Here is a 21,353-nt window from a genome sequence, read left to right on the forward strand (position 1 = left end):
GTTTAGGGCCCAGACTGAGCTGCTCCTTCAGTTGATACTAATGAACACATACAGTTTCTCCAGTTCTAACTCCAAGATGTCCAAGGAAAGCCCATAGATTTAGCAGTTATCTTTTCATTCCTATCTTCAGTGACACTATTCAACAACAATACCAACATTTAAATAACTTTTTGTCCATATGTTTGGCTCAAAAACAGATGACTTTCTTCTGCTTCTACTTTGGCCATCAAATAATTTACGTTCTGCAAAATCCACTTTCTACTTTTTGGTGATGTGTCTTAAACGTACAATTTCTCATGAGAAAATACACTTAAAGCATATGTTTAGGAAAGAGGTCAAGAAGACATCCGATCTGGGTAACTTTTCAAAGTCAGTTAGGTATTAGTTGGGAAGGACTTCGGAGTGGTTGTTACGGATTAGCTCACTCTGGAATGCTCAGTGCATGTGGTTTTACTTTTCAGCTCACGGCTGGCTTCCTCACACACGCTGATAACCTGTCCTTCATGGAACCCCATAAAATTTTTCTATGAAGTTCCTACTAAAAACTTGGGTTTTACATTACTTAAGGTACATTGTTATGTGATTCTAGCTGGTGACTTGTTGCCAAAAGATGTGTCTGGAATTTCTGGAACAAAACACTTTTTTCTTTCCCCTTCAGAAAATATCGGTAAGAAACTTCCTTTTATGTTTGAGAGCCATCTTCACATGCTCCCATTTGTACTATATGGAAAATATAAAAAAACAGATAAACTCAGGAAAGAGTGTTACCTGAGTGCAAGCTTTTACAAGCTGCAAAAATCAGTAAAAAGGTCAAAGGCAAATGAAAACAGTGCCATCAGGAATTCGTGTCTTGTTCTCCTTGGTTTGTAAACCTCCTTGATAAACACTACTTAGTAGGTGCTTCACCACATTTGCTTAATTGAATTTAAATTCAAATGATCCCTTTTACCTTAAAAAATAAATCTGAGTGGATTCTTTGGGTGGGAGAAGGGCATGATATTACAAAATCAAAGGGAGAAATGGGCGGGATATCAATGACTGAATATTGGCTTTCCCTGGGTATTAGCTTCCGATCTCTCTCCTGAGACAAGAATTCTCTCTGCAGTAGCAACCACGTAACGGCTTCAAACCACATTCATCAATATGAGGTTTCCTCCCAAATCTATAGCTGGAGATCCAATCACTGCTGGAGAATTCTAGAATTATATGCCCAGTCTTCCTCTGGTATCTCCACCTAAATACCACTCAGATGCTTCAAAACCAGCCTATTCGAAACTCTGCCTTTGACTCCAAATCTGTTCCCTTTCATTTAAGTATTTAATTAGCGCCCAGTGTTCACTACGTGCCACCTACCGCGCTATTATGCCCCACGGTAATAACCAAACACAGCCTTTGCTTTCACGGGGTTTAGAGCCTGGGGAATAAAATAATCTGACAGACAGATAAGGTAATGATGCCATATTGTATGGGTAATAAAGGGTGCTATCGGAGCACAGGACAGGATGCTGTGAAGGCGACGTTTATGTCTGGGCCTAAGGATGTGTAGAAATCAGCTCGATAAGTGGGGACGTGGTGGTGATGTGTAAGGAGGTGTTTCAAACCCAGGATGCAGTACTGGAATGACTTGGAGGTAAGAGATTTTGACATAATTTAAAGAGTAAAGGAATTGGGGTATTTGTGGAAAGCAGTTTTTGCGGGAAAGAGCAGAGACGATTGAAGCTGCAGATTTAAGTAGCAGCCAGATCATGGAGGGCCCAGGAAACCAGTTAAAGGATTTAAAGTAAAGAAGACACCTGAAGAGGAGCGTCATTCAAAGCATTTCACAACTCAGAAGGTTGGTATCAACCGATCAGAAGAGATGCTAGCCTGAGCGGTCCAATCAGAGAAGGCCAGCTTATCAATACCCTCGCGGTACGCTGGCTCCGTCGCAACGGGCAGTGTTACAGGAGAGTTTTGAGCAGCATCTGATTTCTCATTTAGAAAAGAAAAAACTCACTGCTTATAATGTGGCAAAGGGATTGGAGGGAAGTAGGGAGGAGGTATGACCTCAGTTAGTGGGCTGGTCCATGCGTCATGCCCCAGGTGATGGACGCATGCAGCCCAGATCAGAGTGGAGTCAGCAGAACGAAGACACAGACGGGTTCTAGAGACGTTTGGAAGGCAGAGTTAACAGGAACTATTGACTGGGCTTCTGGTGAAAGCAAGAATAATCAGACTGACCAACTAAAAGAACAGCATCATTTACTAAGAGAACGCTGGAAAAAGAAAAAGATTCATTGACTTTTTTGTTTATTTGTGAGGGTGGGTGGAGGTGGCAGACAGGCTGTAACTCCAGCGTGACACAGGCTGACTCTGACCTGTCTGGGGAAAGCTGAGTCACGAGGCTGAGTTGGTTGTGCGGAAACCACGAGGGAGGTCTGAGCTGGAGATAAAGATTTGGGAGTAATCACCAGGAAGGGCAGAAAGAGAAGGTGAGGAAAGAGGGTGTGTAGAGTCAGAGGCGGGTGTCCGGAGGGGAACTCGGAAGACTAAGTACTTCCTTCCCAACTGACTTCAAACTTTTAACTCCAAAATTCTGCACATCTTTAAAAACTTGAAATGCTAAAATGAAAACTACTCCGTTGTTACACATTTTAAAGCCACTGCTATGCAGATCAGAATTTGTAAGAATTGTGATTATCGCAAGTATCAAGTCTATCGAAAAAATCCAAACAAAATGTGAAAACATAAACCAACAAGAAACCAGACAGACTTCAAAAATGGCATAGGCAAATCCCGATTTTTTTTTCATATGAGCAGGTAATTGGGAGGAAGCAGGTAAAATGAATCATAGCAACATCATAAATGTATTATAAAAGTAATCCTAAATTCTGTGAAGCATGGAGATGAAAGAAGATTAAATACAGCTCAAGTACCATAATAATAAACAGTATTGTCTAGGACACATGTCATACTGCTGAACTGAATTATTTTAAAATATACACAATTAAAGGTATTCAAAAAAATTTATTTTAATTCCAAAATCCCTCATGTTTATTTTCTCTAACTTTGAAAAAGATAGCGTTTTCTTTTCAAGAGACTCAGAAGGCCGCCATGCCTTTGATAGAGTTTGGCTTGAATATAAAAACAGCATCATGGTTTTAAATCTTAATATCTTTTTAAAATGAATATTACTTTCTGCAGAATACGCTACTGGCATAAGTATTTCTATTTGACCTTTAAAACGTGGCTTGGATGCCACTCTGCAAAGAGAGTTCACGAAGCATCAATTACTCTTTCGGTGATGGTCTACCATGGAAAGCACCAACTACTGGGATGTTAACTTCGTTCCCCAGAGACAAGACAAGCAAGCGTGAGCGGGATTAAGGCCCTCTGAAGGCCGCAGGGATGAAGGCGCCCGGGTGCAGGGCTCACGCAGAGCCCGGCCTACCGCCTTGCTGAGGTAGCTGGCGCTGGTGTTCGTGCACCGCTGGCCCTCGCTGTTGCAGCAGCCGCCGCATCTATAGACGGACACGCACGGAGGCTTGAAGAAGGTGTTTGTCGCTGCTCCGAACTCCTTCCCCACATCCACGCACACTTCCCGCGGCACGCACTGGGTCTTCCTCCACTCAGTATCGATACCTGTCGGGTCACAGGGAAGGCCGTGAGTCGCACGGAAGCCGCCAAGGCGGAGACACCCACAGCAGCTGGAAGCCACTCACATTTGATTTCAGAGTGAAGAGTTAAGTACAATGCATAACTTTAGAGGAATAGTTGATGGGGTCCCACATCGCCCCGTGAATTGGAATAGGATATCATCTTTAACAGAGCAGCTAAAGGTATTCTCTAAAAGAAAAAACAGCTAACATCCAGACGCTTTCTCAAAATGAGAATAGAATATTGATTCTACGGCCCTTATGTTTGGTTTTCTTTACTTAAGAAAACGAACATTTAATATACAGATGTTTATAAAACCCACAGAGACTCATGCTCATTTGCTATCATACCTAGCAATTTTGACGTCTCAGAGCAAACATAAATGTGTTTAATTTCTCTTTTTTAAACTGAGATGTAAATGAGAGGACAGCTTTGGTTTGGGGTTCAATTCAACTCATTTTCAGGCAGGCGATCTGGCAACCTCGGTAGTGTCCTGGTGATAGGTACTTGAAGTGAGAGGGTATTTTCCAGCAACTGGGACATGCATCCTGAACTTAAGCTTTTTCAAGAAAGTCAAAATCTAGTCCTTTCATGCTCTCTCTTGGAATTCTGTTCCCAATGAGTCAGTGCTTTACCTATAACACTGCTGACTCTTTAAAGACTGCATTAAAAATGATGTACTTCTTAAACGTTCTAGTTTATTTTCCCCCTATTTCCCCTCAAAGTTTTGGGGAAAAAAAAGATATAAACTACTGCTATTCAACCATAAAACCATTTTGCTTGTTTGCTTTTGTTCTCAAAATAATTTGCAATCTCAAACCTTTACAGCAGTTAACATCCAACAACAGGAAGGAGTTAACGTTTTGAAAGTGTCCACCTATTTATGCTATGGCATTTTGAGCAACATCGTAATTTTTTGTGGCTGTAGCTTTACCAAAGTCCTGCTCTCAAGCAAGTTCCCGAAGCAACACAGAAGCAAGTAGCAGTTGATAAGGTGATTTTGGATGATTTAGAAGTTAAACGTTTCTATATCCAAAGCTAAAGAAAATTTATGCGCAATTATTTTTATGATGCAGAATGTTTAAGTGATTAAACTGGTATAGTGTGTAAAATTGATCTGTATGTTTTAAAATTTTTTCCGATGGGACATCACCTCAATTAAAAAAAAAATTACAGTGTGTTGATATGCACGCACCTCCCTGTCTTTATTTTTCAAGAAACCATCTTAACCAGTCACAGTGAAATCATAAAATTCTGTAGTTTGAAAATAATTCTTTATTTTGTTGTTTTATTTACTTTCGGCCCTAAAGGTATTCAGTGGTATCACAAATGCTGAAATTAAAGGACCAGAGTGACAGCTTTCCCTGGGTTGACATGTGAAGCTTACTATATATTTTCTTTCCCATACTTACTTTTTAAGATCTCTGCGTTGTAGTGTGCTGCGGCAAACTTTAGAGTCCCTTCTGTTCTCGCATTGGCGTTGGCCTGCTCCTTACTGTGTTGCCAGCCACCTTTCCTTAACTGACACTTGTACATTTTCCAGGATTCAGGGTAGAGCAGAGTCATGAGCTCGTCTACACTGGACGCCGACCGCAGCTGCTCCTCCAGCTCTCTGCCTGCATAAGCCTGTCAAAGTGGCGTGCAAGATCGGTTACCTGTCAGAGTAGGCATGTGGGACAGATGCACCAGAAAACCTTTAGCCTTGCTTTATATCTGTCTATCTACCTATACAAATAAATAAAAAAATATATATATATACATAATATATGCATTAGAAAACCTTTAGGCTTGTTATATATGTATAAATATATATGTATATATAGTTATATATGCTAAATTTCCATTAAAATATTAATTTTCCCCAAATTAACTATTCTTGGTAAAATTACATTCATCTTTTAATTTGAATCAATACAATTAAAATGAAATTAAATACCACAATTAAAATGTAAAATACATACTTAGTTTTTTTGTTTGTTTGTTTTTTGTTTTTTTGCGGTATGCGGGCCTCTCACCGTTGTGGCCTCTCCCGTCGCGGAGCACAGGCTCCGGACGCGCAGGCTCAGCGGCCATGGCTCACGGGCCCAGCCGCTCTGCGGCATGTGGGATCTTCCCGGACAGGGGCACGAACCCGTGTCCCCTGCATCGGCAGGCGGACTCCCAACCACTGCGCCACCAGGGAAGCCCCCTACTTGTCTTTTGATGGACAAAGTATGCATTTGGGGGACTTCATAGCTAGAAACAGAATTGACAGTTTAGGAGGTATGTATTTATAAATACAGCCAAACCATTTTCCAAAGTGACTGCACCAACTGACAATTTATACTTCCGAGGGCTGTTCAACTAACAGTTTTTAAACTTTAGTCACTCTCATAAGTATGGGATACTAACTCATTGTGGTTTTAATGAGTAATGCCTGGACTGATGACACTGAACACTTTCATTTTATTTGGACACTGGGTTACCCTCTCTTAAGATGTGCCAATTGAAAGGTTTTGATCCATTTCTGTTGGCTGTTTTATTTGTTGTTGATTTATAAGAGTAAGATGTATTCTGGATACAGGTTCTTTGTCAAATATGTGTATTGCAAACATCTTCCACTACGAAACTTGTAATTTTACTCTCTCAATGGTGTTTTTTGATGAAGTAAAATTCTTAATATTAATGATGTTTGAACTTTTCTTTACGGTCAGTGCTTTTGGTGTATTTAAAAAAATCTTTACCGCAAAGTCATGAAAATATTATCTTATGTTGTCTTCTAGAATCTTTATTATTTTACTTTTCAAACGTGGACCTCCGACTAACTTAGACTTGCTGTTTTAGTATAGTGTGAGGTTGAGGTCCTGACTCCCTTTTTCCCACATCCAATTTATGAAAAGCCCACACTTCTGCCACAGCACTGCACTAGTTCCTTTGTTGTGAATCATGTGACTATTCACATTGGGTCTGCTTTGGAACTTTCGTTCCACTAGTCCTTTTTCTTTTTTTTAAAATTTATTTATTTATTATTTATTTATTTATTTGTTTTTGGCTGCGTTGGGTCTTCGTTGCTGCGCGCGGGCTTTCTCTAGTTGCAGCGAGCGGGGGCTACTCTTCACTGCGGTGCGCGGGCTTCTCATTGCAGTGGCTTCTCTTTGTTGCAGAGCGCGGGCTCTAGAGCGCAGGCTCAGTAGTTGTGGCGTACGGGCTTAGCTGCTGCACGGCATGTGGGATCTTCCCGGACCAGGGCTCGAACCCGTGTTTCCTGCATTGGTTTACATTAGGCACTCAAGGATAGCAATAGCTTAGTAATAGTAGTAGTGGTGGTAATAGCAGTAAACATGTGGGCAATAATTATATTAAGGGATATTCATTAAACTCCATAAAAGGTTCAGTTCTCAAAGCATACTTTAACATTAATTCCTATTCACTTAAAACCTGTGTTCCTTGTGAAATCTCGTTTTCTCCCACCACGTCTACACAGTACTTAAAATCACATAATGCATACACAGAGATACATTTCTAACAAAATATCTAACTGAATTCTGATTTTTCTAGGACAGATCATGTTTTGGAGAACCACACATACCTCATATAGAATAACACTAAGAACATGTGTTTGGGGCACAGATATACCTGCGTTTGAATCTCACCTTCTCCACTTACTATGAGTGTGACCTTTGAGGCTCATTTTCCCCTGTGAAATGTGACGACTGCTGTAAAAATGAGCTACTTTGAAATAAAGTATGTAAATAGCCCAGTGCTTATTTATAGTAGGTTTTTCATAAGTGTAGAAAATGCTGATATTAATAATACCCCAAGCCTCTGGTTTCCCATTTATAAATGTAGATATTAAAATGTATTGTGCAAAGCTTCTGTGTATGTAAATAAGACAGTATTTGGAAAGGTAAAGCTCATAGGAAGAAGGCTGGTGCACTAAGCAGTCACTTGTCCCTAATAAGATGTTTAAAATAAATACCAAAGGGAAAATTTTATGCTTTTACAACTTTTTACTGAATGACTACTCTGTGCCAAAGACTGTTCCAGGCATGCGAGTTATAACCAAGATTTCATTGAGTTTACCTGCTAGAAATGATATATAATTTTTTGAGGGCTGAGAATATTAATTATAAGATCCTCAAACTTGTTTTTTTCCCAAAGAATTTGATAATTTTAAGGCATACCTGTTTTGTATATTGCAATTACTTCCAGATTAAATTTTTTGTTCCTTATGCGCTTCTATGTCTAAAAGATTCCAGATTATTTACCAAAGTGTCGGCGGGGGTGGGGGGAATTTGTTGCTATGAAACAATGCTGAGTAAAGCAAAGTTGACTTATTTAACCAGAAGTACTGTGTCTGAAAACACAAAAATTTCATTTTGCATTTTTACTAACCTTTGAGCTCTTAAATTTCTCTTTATAATTAAAACCCATTCAAGGATTTTTTTTCAAAATAGAAAAAGCATAAATTCTAAGCATGCTTTTATTTATAAATTCATTTACTCAACTACTTATTTTTCTTTGGTACTGATTTTGGACCACAGTTGCACTCTGGCTCTGAAAGGGGTGTGCGCGTGTGTGAGTGTGTGTGTGAGTCTGTGTGACAGTGTGTGTGTGTGTGAGTGCATGTGTGTGTGGTGGGGTATGCTGAGCATACACACTCAGTAGGTAACCGAGCTAGAAGAATGATGAGTCTGCTGCCATGTGGAGTTCAGCGTTCCGGATCTGGAATGTTTTCTGGGGGCAGGACCTTCAGTTTTGGGGGAACCACAGCCATTCCCTTATCAAGCCAGGTACTCCTAGATCCCCAGCTGCTTACTTCAGAAACAACTCCGCTCAACCCTGATGAAGTTCTCAGTAGTCTTCCTTAGGGTGTTAGCCAGTGTCAGAATAAGTCTTCCTTTAACAGTGCTCACCACCAGTTCATTTATCCCATGCTGGTTTATTCCCATGCTAATTTCAAACCATCTCCACTTACTTCCATTCCCTCACTCCTGCATTCAGTGGACAAACCTACCTCACACTTCGTAAAGGAAACATGTTAAAGAGCAACTCAGACACAAAGCGAGTAAAATGTTTCTCCTCATCCTGTCCAAAGCTAGCAACCCAGGCTTCCCTGGTGGCGCAGTGGTTGAGAGTCCGCCTGCCGATGCAGGGGACGCGGGTTCATGCCCCGGTCCGGGAAGATCCCACATGCCGCGGAGCGGCTGGGCCCGTGAGCCATGGTCGCTGAGCCTGCGCGTCCGGAGCCTGTGCTCCGCAACGGGAGAGGCCACAACGGTGAGAGGCCCGCATACCGCAAAAAAAACCAAACCAAACCAAACCAAACCAAACCAAAAAGCTAGCAACGCTACAGGTGCTTGGAACCATCCTGTTCTAGCAACACTACTCCTCTTGTTCAGCCTTTCTCTCGCTCTTTCTCTACTGTACTGTTCCTATTAGCATAGGAAACTGTGGTTCTCCCAGATTTTAAAAAATAAACACAAACAAAAGCATCAACAAGCAGAAGAAAACCCTGTGTAAGCCCACATCCCTACTGAGCTATTGTCATTGTTCTGTTCTCCTTCACAGCTTCCATTCTGGAATGTTCTATCTGTATCTGTGCTTTTCCTACCTCCTAATCACTTGTCAAGGCTCCCACAATTAACCCACTGGAACTGGCTTCCCACAGCTTCTGTGCGAACCCTCTGTACCCCACCATACTTCACACCTCCGTCCTGCGGATCACCTGCTCTTATTCCAAAACCATGAGTTCTGTTTCTCCCTGAGTCACACTTTTCTGCTATTCCTTCTCCTTTAGTGGCTGTTATTATCAGTAACCTTTGCTGACTTCTCTGATACATAATCCTGAATGTTTGTGTTCTCAAGGCTCAGAAATAGTTCCCTTACATCCTCCTTACACTCCTTTCTGAGTATCGTCATCCATTCCCAACCCTGAAAAAATGATTAGGTTTCTTAAGGTCTCATTCTTAACACATCCAAAACGGAATTGATGAATTTCCTCTCCAAATGCATTTCCTCCCGGGTTTTTCCCAGTTCATTAAAACTTACTAACCTATTGCTCATTCAAGAGTCTGGGAATTAACACTTACCTCTCTTTCCCTTACTCCTAAATATAATGTATCAGCCAGTACTAATAATCTTACCTCTAAAATATAGCAATTTTTCTCCATGTCCTTTGCTGACCTCCTAGTTTCCGCCACCAATATCTCGCCTGATTTATTGCATTACCTTCGTAACTGATCTTCTCAGGTGCCCTGTTTACCCCTCCAATGGACTCTCCACCCACAAATCACAAGAATCCTTGAAAAACACTCATTGATGGAATGATGCCACTCATCCAGGTTTCGGTGGCTTAGACATCAGATAAAATCCAGTCTAAGGCCCTGATCATCTGACTCCCATCAATGCTCCAATCTCATCTCATACCATTCCCACCCTCAGTCATAGAACATTGGTATCTCCAAAATGCCAAGTTTTTTTCAAATTTAAAATCTCAGAAAAATCTGTTCCATTCCTAAAATCGTATGTCGAGGCACCACACACGGGTGGTGCTTTCTCTTCGTTGAGGCTTCAACTGTAAGGTCACATAATTACTGCAGCTTTCCATCCACTGTAACTAGATATCCTAATTGACATAAACTATTTCAGCACCTTTTTGTTTCCTCCATATTATTTCAGACATTGCAAACACTAGCTTATTTACTCTTATTTACTCCCTTGCATGCCTATCTTATTGCCTACTGTCTACTACCTTTGTAGGCTGGCATATGGAATTTAGTCAAAGAATAAATGAAAGAGTAGGATAGGTTAAAATCAGTTTCCTGTCATTTTTCATGACATGGAAGAACTCTATAAATAATGCTTTCCTAAACCCAAAGAGAAACATCAGAAAAATATTTAAATGTAATTTAACTCAAATCTTATTAAAATGGCCCCAAAGTAATTATTGATAATGATGTATTTTTTTTTTCTTAAGATGACAAAGGTATCATTTAGGAAAGAGTTTCCTGTTTAAACTGAATCAAGGAATAAGAAAATAAACACAATTTTCTTTTTAAAAATAATATTGAAAAACAGTACAAGATTTTTATTTTAACTATTTCAACATTTAATATTTAAACTCTTTGACAAGGTTAAGTCAATGGTAGATAGTAAACATAGGAAATCCACAATACTTTAATCTGAATAGTTTTCTCTATCTTATTTTCATACTCAAAAATCATGTATGGATAGGAAAAAAATTTTAAATCTAGGAATACAAGGGAGACAGAAAGAAGGAAAAAAAGAAAGTCTGATCCACACAGACTTCATAAAAAGTCACAAAACAAGTGTTTATCCATGAAAAGATAAATAAATAAATATTGGATTAAGGAAGACCCTATTCATTTTATATTTTAAGTGGAAATTTTTTAAGCACTTAATTGCATGTTCCCCCTTGAGGTAATGCAAAGTGAATTAAAGCACATGGCCTCAGAAATACATTCTGAAGTCAGTAGTTCGGGGCATGAACAGGAAACACAGAATTATGTTGTAACTGAAACATTACACTTTTAGCTCCTTTTTGCCTCACATCATAAAGGTTATCAAAAGCATTGCAGAGCTCTATAAGGCTGCCATTCATTTTATTCCTCAAACTCAGGGATCTAAAGTCCAGGACCTTGGAGAATGATCTTCCTTTCACCACCTCTGTATCTCTAGGACACAGAGCCTTACTGGACTGTCACGTACCCGGTCTGGCCCTAACCTCTTATTGGCTAGAAAAAGTAATAGAAGTTTACAACTATCCCCATTTCATCAAAATGGAAGTCCTGCCACCCAGAAAACAAATGTGAAAAGGACATAAGGACAGAGGTGCTTGCCAAAGACCCAAAGCAAAAGGGTACCAAACGAAAAACCAAAATCAACAACCACAAAGTTCACAGAAAATTTAGGGGTAAGGACCATGAGTTCACTATCAGTGAGAATTAAATATTTAATTTATATAGCCTTCCCCTTGCGATGGTAAAATATCATTAGACATAACATTTCTAATGTGTCGATTCTTGTATCAGTCAATGAGCATAAGCAGTCATGGGTCATGACAAATGTATGATGAAGTAACATCAAAACCTGTCATCTAGTTGGTTTCAGTTTTTCCGATAGAGCTGATGCTTCTACAAACATTTTTTAAAGTTTACTAACGATATTTATTGGCATCAGAGCTAAAACCAAGTCGGTCATGAATGAAAAATTAATCTTTCAACTTCCAGTTGAATTTGGCAAATTCAAAGCAATCGTACAGCTCTGCTTTCCTCCCTAGAGCTTCACCCTAAAGTAGGGGTAATGTATTATGAGCACAGAGGTAAAAAGAACAGGATAGGAGAGCATGGTAGATGAAAGATACTGATGTTTATTTTAAGATAAATACATAGAAGGGTTATCAGAGGAGACAGAGCTGAAAACCATGTGCCTAGAGCTGGGAAGAAGCAAGTCATTTTATGCCTCAGATCCACAAATGTATTTACGCATAGGTACTTGGCTAAACGGAGGTGAAGAAACAGGTGAACACGGGGAGACTGGTTGAAGTTAATGTAAAGCCCAAACTGAGCCCTCAGATACTCCATTTATCCCCTCCACCCAGTCAAGGAGATAAGTCTCTGAAATCCTAGCCTGATCCTAGAGGCTCATTCCAGGGAGAAACTGAAAGAGACAGCTCCAGACCCAGGGTCACTAGGAGAGCGAAAAGCAGGACAAGACTCACTGAAAAGAAGAGAGAACTAAGGAAAAGCCTACACAGAAAACAGTACATTTTCAAGCTCCTTACTTTGCTTGGTCCCCATCCTGGCTGGCAGCCGGACTCACACACCCTCAATAGCCGTCCACCACCGTGCACACCTAGCCCCGCCCACCGAAGTCATAGAATGTTTTTTCTCTGGAGGGTCTCTGTGGCCACAGGGAAAAGATATATAGTTGCTTACAGAGATGTCTCCCCCAGTGAGGGAAAAAAACCCCAGATGTCTACCCACTCACTCTGTATTAAATCCTATCAGTTGACTAGCTCCACACCCAGAGGGAACTTCTGCTGATTTTTTTCAGTGATTCAGCCTTAAATATAAACAATAACAACAGCAAAGGAAGGTAAGAAATTTGAGGGAAATCTCCAATGTAACAAAAAGAGAAATAAAACAAACAAATGGAATCTAACAAAAACAGAAAATACAGGAAGTAGAATAACCCTTAAAGAAAAACCCTATCATATTTTCAGATATTATTAGAGAAGACATTATGAAACATCAACAGCAGAAGAAATAATACCAAACTTACACAAACACTTTGAAAAAATAAAGTAGGAAAAATACACGTACCATCTTATTCGATGAAGCCGTTATTACTGACACCAAAGTGAGATAAACACATACAGGCAAAACAATTTCTTAGAGGCGTATTTTTTCTTCAGGCATTTAAGCAATATTTTTAAATTCGTCTCTTGGCTCCTGATTATTCACTTTTTTAACATGTGGCAATTGCAGTTATCACTATTCAACAAGTACTTAAGTTATTGTGTATGCGAGACTATTCTCTTTGTGGACATGGAGTCTGGTAATTGGAGAGCTATTGGGCATTGAAACCTGGACTACTTCGTTTATATTTGCACAGTGAGGGAGACGGGAAAATGTCCACGTGAAAACCCAGTTTCTAGAGTGTGCGACAAAGGATGAAAAGAGAAGACTATGGGAGGACCCATTTTGAGGGCGAATACCGAGTCCAGTCAGAATGGCCATCATCAAAAAATCTACAAACAATAAATGCTGGACAGGGTGTGGAGAAAGGGAATCCTCTTGCACTGTTGGTGGGAATGTAAACTGATACAGCCACTATGGAGAACAGTATGGAGGTTCCTTAAAAAACTAAAAATAGAACTACCATATAACCCAGCAATCCCGCTACTGGGCATATACCCTGAGAAAACCATCATTCAAAAAGAGTCATGTGGGCTTCCCTGGTGGCACAGTGGTTGAGAGTCCACCTGCCAATGCAGGGGACACGGGTTCGTGCCCCGGTCCGGGAAGATTCCACATGCCGCGGAGCGGCTAGGCCTGTGAGCCATGGCCACTGAGTCTGCACGTCCGGAGCCTGTGCTCTGTGACGGGAGAGGCCACAACAGTGAGAGGCCCGCGTACCGCAAACAAACAAACAAACAAAAAAAAGAGTCATGTACCACAATGTTCATTGCAGCTCTATTTACAATAGCCAGGGCATGGAAGCAACCTAAGTGTCCATCGACAGATGAATGGATAAAGAAGATGTGGTACATATATACAATGGAATATTACTCAGCCATAAAAAGGAATGAAATTGGGTCATTTGTAGAGACGTGGATGGACCTAGAGACTGTCATACGGAGTGAAGTAAGTCAGAAAGAGAAAAACAAATCTCGTATAATATCGCTTTTATGTGGAATCTAGAAAAATGGTACAGATGAACTTACTTGCAAAGCAGAAATACAGACACAGATGTAGGGAATAAATGTATGGACACCAAGGTGGGGGAGGGTGGGATAAATTGGGAGACTGGGATTGACATATATAAATTACTAGGCATAAAATAGATAATCAATGACAACCTACTGTATAGCACAGGGAACTCTACTCAGTGATCTGTGGTGACCTAAATGGGAAGGAAATCTAAAAAAGAGGGGATATGTGTATACATATAGCTGATTCACTTTGCTGTACAGCAGAAAGTAACATAACATTGTAAAGCGACTATACTCCAAGTTAATAATAAAAGAGAAACAAAAAAAAAGATTCATTTTAGACATGCTAGTTGGGAAGCATTTAAGACATCCATGTGCAAATGAGGTGGCAGTAGGATATATGGTTCTACTGATCAGGAGAAGCCTATCCTGTAAATTTAAATGACAGCTGTCTATGTGTCTGGTTGGAAAATGAAGCCATGTGTGCGGTTAAGAAGGTACAGAGTGAGCAGAGAGCTGCACAGAACCTAGGTTGGGGAGCTACAACCTGACATTCAGAATCCAGAGGATGAACCAGTGAAATAGCCAAAGGAGAGGCAGAAAGAGGTATGGTCATGGAACCGAAAGATAAGAGAGTGTTTCTGGAGGGAGGGAATAGTTTAAAATGGAAGTCTAGGGCTTCCCTGGTGGCGCAGTGGTTGAGAATCTGCCTGCCAATGCAGGGACACAGGTTCGGGCCTTGGTCTGGGAAGATCCCACATGCCGCAGAGCAACTGGGCCCATGAGCCACAACTACTGAGCCTGCGCGTCTGGAGCCTGTGCTCCACAAAAAGAGAAGCCGTAAGAGTGAGAGGCCAGAGCACCGCGGTGAAGAGTGGCCCCCACTCGCCGCAACTAGAGAAAGCCCTTGCACAGAAATGAAGACCCAACACAGCCAAAAATAAATAAATAAATAAATAAAAATTTAAAAAGCTAAAAAAAAAAAAAGGAAGTCTAATTCTTCTGCACACTTTGTAAGATGACAACCGAAAAGCTGCGTCACTGGGCACTTGAGCGAGGGTGGTGACTGGTCTAGCAGCATGCAGGGCAGAGAACAGGTGGATGAGACAGAGAGGTGGTGAGTCATTGGTTGATGTCTAACCCAAGAGACTGAGAATTTTCCTAACCAGTTCTTTCTAATTTGTTAAAAGAATGAACTTGGGTTTGGGGGTCTCTGAGATACAGATTTGAGGAACCCTGACAAGAAAGAGACTACTAAAAACGCACCTACAGGAGGTTTTCAAGGGAGCCAAATATTAATAACAATCACAAAATCCAAGATCCAAGATTCTCCAGTCTTTGAGAACAGACTTTGAAACCGCCTCACCTTCTAGTGGAATCCATGAAAGTGGCTGAAAAAGGGATGAATACGTGACTTAAACATATCTGATAAAGCTCATTCCAAAATATAAAAATTTCCATTCAAATTCAATGGTAAGAAAACAACGACAAAAATGGGCAAAAGATCTGGTCAGACACCTAATCAAAGAAGATTACCAGACGGCAAATAATTGCATGAAAAAATGCTCAACGTCATGGATCATCAGGGAAATGGTCCTTATACCTTCACAGGATGCCACTTCACATCCATTAGAATGGATACAATTTAAAAAAATACAATACTAAGTGCTAACAAGTATGTGGAGAGACTGGAATCTCATATCGCAGAAGGAAATGTAACACTGTACAGCCACTTTGTAAAACCGTTTGGTGGTTTCCTATAAAGTTAAACATATGCTTAGCAGCCATCCCACTCCAAGATACTTATTTAATTGAGACGCAAATTTAAGTTCACATAAAAATTTGTACACATGCATTTATAGAGAGTTTATTCATAATCATGAAAACTGAAAACAATGCAAATGTCCTTTAAGAGAGTAGATGGATACAACTATGATACACCCATACAACGGAATATTATTTCAGCAATAAAAAGGAACTACTGATATTTGCAACAATATAGAGAAATCTCAACTGAATTATAATGAGTAAAAGAAGCCAGACTCAAAAGGCTCCTTGCTGTATGATTCTCTTTATATAACATCCTGAAATAGGCAAACCTACAGGGAGCGATCTGAGCAGTGGTTGCTAACGGCTGGAGGTGGAGAAAAAGGTGGACTCCAAAGTGGTCCAAGGCAACAATTTTTGGAGAGGGCGCTGACTGAACTACTCTACATCTTGACTGTGTCAATGGTTAACACATGTATACAATTTATCAAAACTCACTATAAAGGGTGAATTTCTCTATATGTAATTATATCTTAATTAAAAAGAACGGAACCCAAATCTAACTAAAATTTAAATATATGTAAACTGAAGGCTAAAGTAAAATTTTAAACATCCTCAAAGTACTTACACCAATAGAAACTAACAGGTCAGTTTAAAGCGGAAACAACCTTAACACTACTGTTTTTTTCTTTAAAAAGTTAAATATATAATTTAGCTTTTTCCTAGAAAAAACTGGTACACACAGGAACTTCATGAGATTCCTCTTCTTTTTTCATTTCAAATAGTATGATTTTACCTTCTGAGTTGAGAGCAATATTGTACTATCTTGCAGGATTTGAGAAAAGTGGTAAACTGCGGTCAAATTTGGGCTTTGTTTCTAGTTACTAGCTAAGCAACTTTGGAAGAGTTACTAAAATTCTCTGAGTTTGTTTTCCCATTAAAAAGATACTGATTTTAATACTTGTATACAAAGTTGTTCTATTGATTTGTTTTTATAGACACATGCAAAGTACGATTAAGTAAAAGATTGAATAAGAAAGTCAAGTCTACTTCAGGTTTAGGTGAAAACTACATGGTGGTCTGCTACATTATCATCTGTAATTTTAGCAAATATTTTATAATTTAAAAACATTTAATAGTTACAATAAATGAGTTATATTGTGCTCAATACAAGCGCTCAATAAATAGAAGGAACTATCACATTCTTATGTTAGAAAACCCATCTTTAGACTGGTAACAAAAAATGCACAACAATTTCTAAAACAAACGTGATGGTTATATTTTTAAATAAAAACAACTACTTTTACAAAACCTAATTTGTAGTCAGCATTGACTAATTACTTTTAGGAAAAGTGAGTGAAAGGAATTTGTAGACTATAAGAAACGGGTAAAAACTGCAAAAGTAGGAGAAACCTAAAGGAGTATAAAATTATTTGAAAAGAAAATGTTTAAAATAAATATAATATGTTGTCTGTATGCATATGTATATAAACATATTCATTATAAATTATATACTCACATGCAAAGTTTAGGATGTCATTAATAAAATGGTTGTGGAGAAACGTTTACCCAACTTCTAAGTATGTGGACTTATAATAATAATTTTAAGAAAATATTAAAGACAATGATCATTTTATGACTGTACAAAAGCAGAAGTTTCTTCTTTTTCCTTTAAACTATTGGCAAGGCAACTATTTCTGATTTTGCTAAAGATGTCATCTATAGCTGTTGAAGGGGCCATTCCTTGCTTGGAAAGAGTTTCCAGTGGATTCTTCTGTAATGGAATTTTGCTGTTTATTTTTCAATCTACAGGGAATCTTTTTTCTGGCAATATTCAGTTCTCTCTTCTCTTGGAGCTTCTTCCTACAACACATACTAACTCTAAATAGATTCAAACACACCTTTCAATTCCCCAACTTCTATTAACAGTTCTCAAAACTAGTCTTTCGGGTACAATGAAAATCTGTCTTTCATTCTTTATTTTTCTTCACATATTTTTCAAACATCATTCTCTCTTATCCAACACTTTTATCCACACTTTCAGGACCAAAAATAAGATTGCTTTGTAATCTTTCTACTTCACCTTGGTAAAACTGGTGACTGCATGTGTTTTTACTTTAACAATTTAAATTTCAACAGTACAAAATAACTTGCATTATTCAGAACAGTGAAAATCTTTTGCATGTAAAAAGATAGAATTCTGACTCATAGGTTTTTGACCCAGTTCTATTCTTTATATATTATAAGACAGAAAAGGAAAAGAAACAAAATATTAGTAGATACACACCACCACTACCTTTTCTTTTTCTTCAGCACTGGATGCTTTGGACAGAGGCTCTTAAAGGAAATCTTCCCAGAAACTAAATTCTTATCTTTGCCTATTTTGGTGCATAGGAATTCAGCGGAGTAAGAGATTGTGAAACATATAAGAGCTTGCAACTGCAGGCTTATGAATGCTGACACTTTGAATAGAATACCGTGAGGTTTAATCTTGGGGGACCTAATACTGACCTACAAGTGTGAAGGGACATTGGGCCAAGTAGCATCACACCTACTGCTTCAGGAGGTGCTTGCCATTTGGCTCAGTTCCAAAATTACTATTTGAAAAGACTACTGTTTCCGTGAGGTATGTAAAATTCTTTCTCACGGTCTTTTGAAATCTATCTTACGTAATCCGGCACATTTTAATAGCTCTCTGTACTATGGAAAATAGCGAAGGCTGTGGAGATTAATTGGTCTTAATTGAAAAAGGGGTACCTGTTTATTCAAAAATGGATTCACTTCCATTCTTTCCTGCTAGAGCAAAGGCACCCTCTCCCCTTTTGAGGATCATCTCCTCCAGGGAGATTTATGCCTTAATTCTTGTAAGCAGAGAATTCTGTAAAGGCTCCAGCTCTGAAAATTTTTTCTGAAATGAGAAGAAATATATTGGAATAATTTGCACCTAAATCACTAATACAAAAATAAAAGACTGCATGCTTTTAGACAATAGATAGCTTTGAATTTCATTATTTGTTAAAGTTCACCCACATTTCAAGTGAGGTTTTCATAATAAAGTGACCATATTTTCTTTAATTAGCCTATAGATAGATTTTGTGGTGTTTTCTCTCAAATTGTAACTTTAAATAACTATTAGTCTGTCTATGCACTCAATATATAAGTTAAAAGCCTAGATTTTAGATCTAGCCTTAGAGGTAAAACTCAGCTGCATATACATTATTTAGTCTCTTTGTGCCTCAATTAATTCTACTCTAAAAAGGATATAATAAACGCAGCTGCCTCACGACTTGTGATGATTAAAAGAGATGATGTGCATTAGAATTCAGTGTAATTCTTGGTATACATAATAAACACTGTATAAGTATGAAACTATTTTCTCTGAGGCTGCGAGAGAAGTATTTATTTTAAAGTTAAACTTACACACATATAAGGAATGAAAGATTATCTTGGATATAAAAATTCATTTCAATGAGAATATCTTTTGCTGTGATTTTTAAAATGCTGCTTCTTTTACAAAATTGTTAAGTATTTTGTAATTGCTTCAACATTTTTCATATTCCTAAATGGGGTACTGTTAACCAAATTAAAAACAATTCTTAGCTAAACACACAGACATAGAAGAAACACAAAGAAGAAAACTATAGACTAAATATTTATTAGTAAGCTACACAGTGAATCATAACTCATTTTATTTTTAAGGATGCATTTTAAAATAATGATTCTACTAGTTCAACAAATGATAATTGTTTTTAAAAAAAAACTCTTCTTAAAAAAATATCTAATGTATCAGTGTACAAATTCTAAATGGTTATACAAAACGTATTATTTATAAACCTGAGTGGTAGTATTAATTAAAAGACCACACAGTTTGTTACATTAACTAATAAACACCCTGACATGTAAACCAACATTGAAAAAGAAATGTAAATGAATATAAAAATTTACTAAAGGGGAGGGAATTATTATAAAATAAGTTTGAAAGTATTCTGTAATTGTTAATTTAACATAAAATGTTAAATGTGAGATGTTTTTCAGATCAATAAGAGCTAGATTAATCCAGAATTTATTGTGTTTCTAAAAAAAGAATTCATCTTTTAGTATCCATGTAATACTCATAATTAAAAATTATTTGAAAAGGAGAAATACCTTCCTTCATCTGATAAAAAAAAAAGGCCACAAATAACAATGTAGTGTTCTGAACAGAATAATCATAAAGATAGTCTAGTTATAAAACTTTTATATGATAGCTTTGCTTTTTTTCCCAAAAAAAACACTCCCTGGGAAATCACATTAATTCCTTATAATTTATTTTTCACATTTTATTCCTTAGTGGCTATTTAAAAGTAATCCATGAGTTCCATTATATGTAATTACATTATATTACTAAATTTAGTTCAGAACATATTTCTGTATCTTTATAAGCTGCAGATGCGGAAAGCAGAAAATGAGCAGAATGTTTAGCAAACTTTGAGAGATATTGTTAAACATTCTGTGGCTGCCGAATTAAGTTTATTGATTTTGAGGATGATAAATTGAACAGAAGTCTCTATAATGTCCACTTGACAGAGTAAGACGCTCAACTCAGGCAAAAGGTGGGAGTACACCTCAGCTTGAGAAGAAGGTTTTAAAATATTTTAAGAAAAGACCAATAAAACTAAAAGCTGGTTCTTTGAGAAGATAAACAAAACTGATAAACCATTAGCCAGACTCATGAAGAAAAAAGGGGAAAAGACTCAAATCAACAGAATTAGAAATGAAAAGAGAAGTAACAACTGACACTGCAGAAATACAAAGGATCATGAGAGATTACTACAAGCAACTATATGCCAATAAAATGGACAACCTGGAAGAAATGGACAAATCCTTAGAAAAGCACAACATTCCGAGACTGAACCAGGAAGAAATAGAAAATATAAACAGACCAATCACAAGCACTGAAATTGAAACTGTGATTAAAAATCGTCCAGGGCTTCCCTGGTGGCGCAGTGGTTGAGAGTCTGCCTGCTGATGCAGGGGACACGGGTTCATGCCGTGGTCCAGGAAGATCCCACATGCCGCAGAGCAGCTGGGCCCGTGAGCCATGGCCGCTGAGCCTGCGCGTCCAGAGCCTGTGCTCCGCAATGGGAGAGGCCACAAGAGTGAGAGGCCCACATACGGAAAAAAAAAAAAATTAATTAATTAAAAATCGTCCAAAAACAAAAGCCCAGGACCAGATAGTTTCACGGGCGAATTCTATCAAACATTTAGAGAAGAGCTATCACCTATCCTTTTCAAACTCTTCCAAAATATAGCAGAGGGAGGAACTCTCCCAAACTCATTCTACAAGGCCATCACCACCCTGATACCAAAACCAGAAAAAGATGTCACAAAAAAAGAAAACTACAGGCCAATATCACTGATGAACACAGATGCAAAAATCCTCAACAAAATAATAGCAATCAGAATCCAACAGCACATTAAAAGGATCACACACCATGATCAAGTGGGGTTTATCCCAGGAATGCAAGCATTC

General features: G+C 38.4%; 1 protein-coding gene across 1 annotated transcript in view; it reads right to left on the minus strand.

Moving 5' to 3' along the window:
* Positions 1-21,353, minus strand: part of VEGFC (vascular endothelial growth factor C) — a 79,614-nt gene that overhangs the window by 26,162 nt on the left and 32,099 nt on the right. The window contains exons 2-3 of the mRNA XM_060136487.1: positions 5,049-5,262; positions 3,431-3,621 (exon numbers count right to left, since the gene is read on the minus strand). Of these exons, the coding sequence (XP_059992470.1) occupies positions 3,431-3,621; positions 5,049-5,262 (405 nt within the window). The remainder of the gene's footprint in view (positions 1-3,430; positions 3,622-5,048; positions 5,263-21,353) is intronic.

The sequence above is a fragment of the Lagenorhynchus albirostris genome, chromosome 21 (assembly GCF_949774975.1).
Source record: "Lagenorhynchus albirostris chromosome 21, mLagAlb1.1, whole genome shotgun sequence".
Classification (NCBI taxonomy): Eukaryota; Metazoa; Chordata; class Mammalia; order Artiodactyla; family Delphinidae; genus Lagenorhynchus; species Lagenorhynchus albirostris.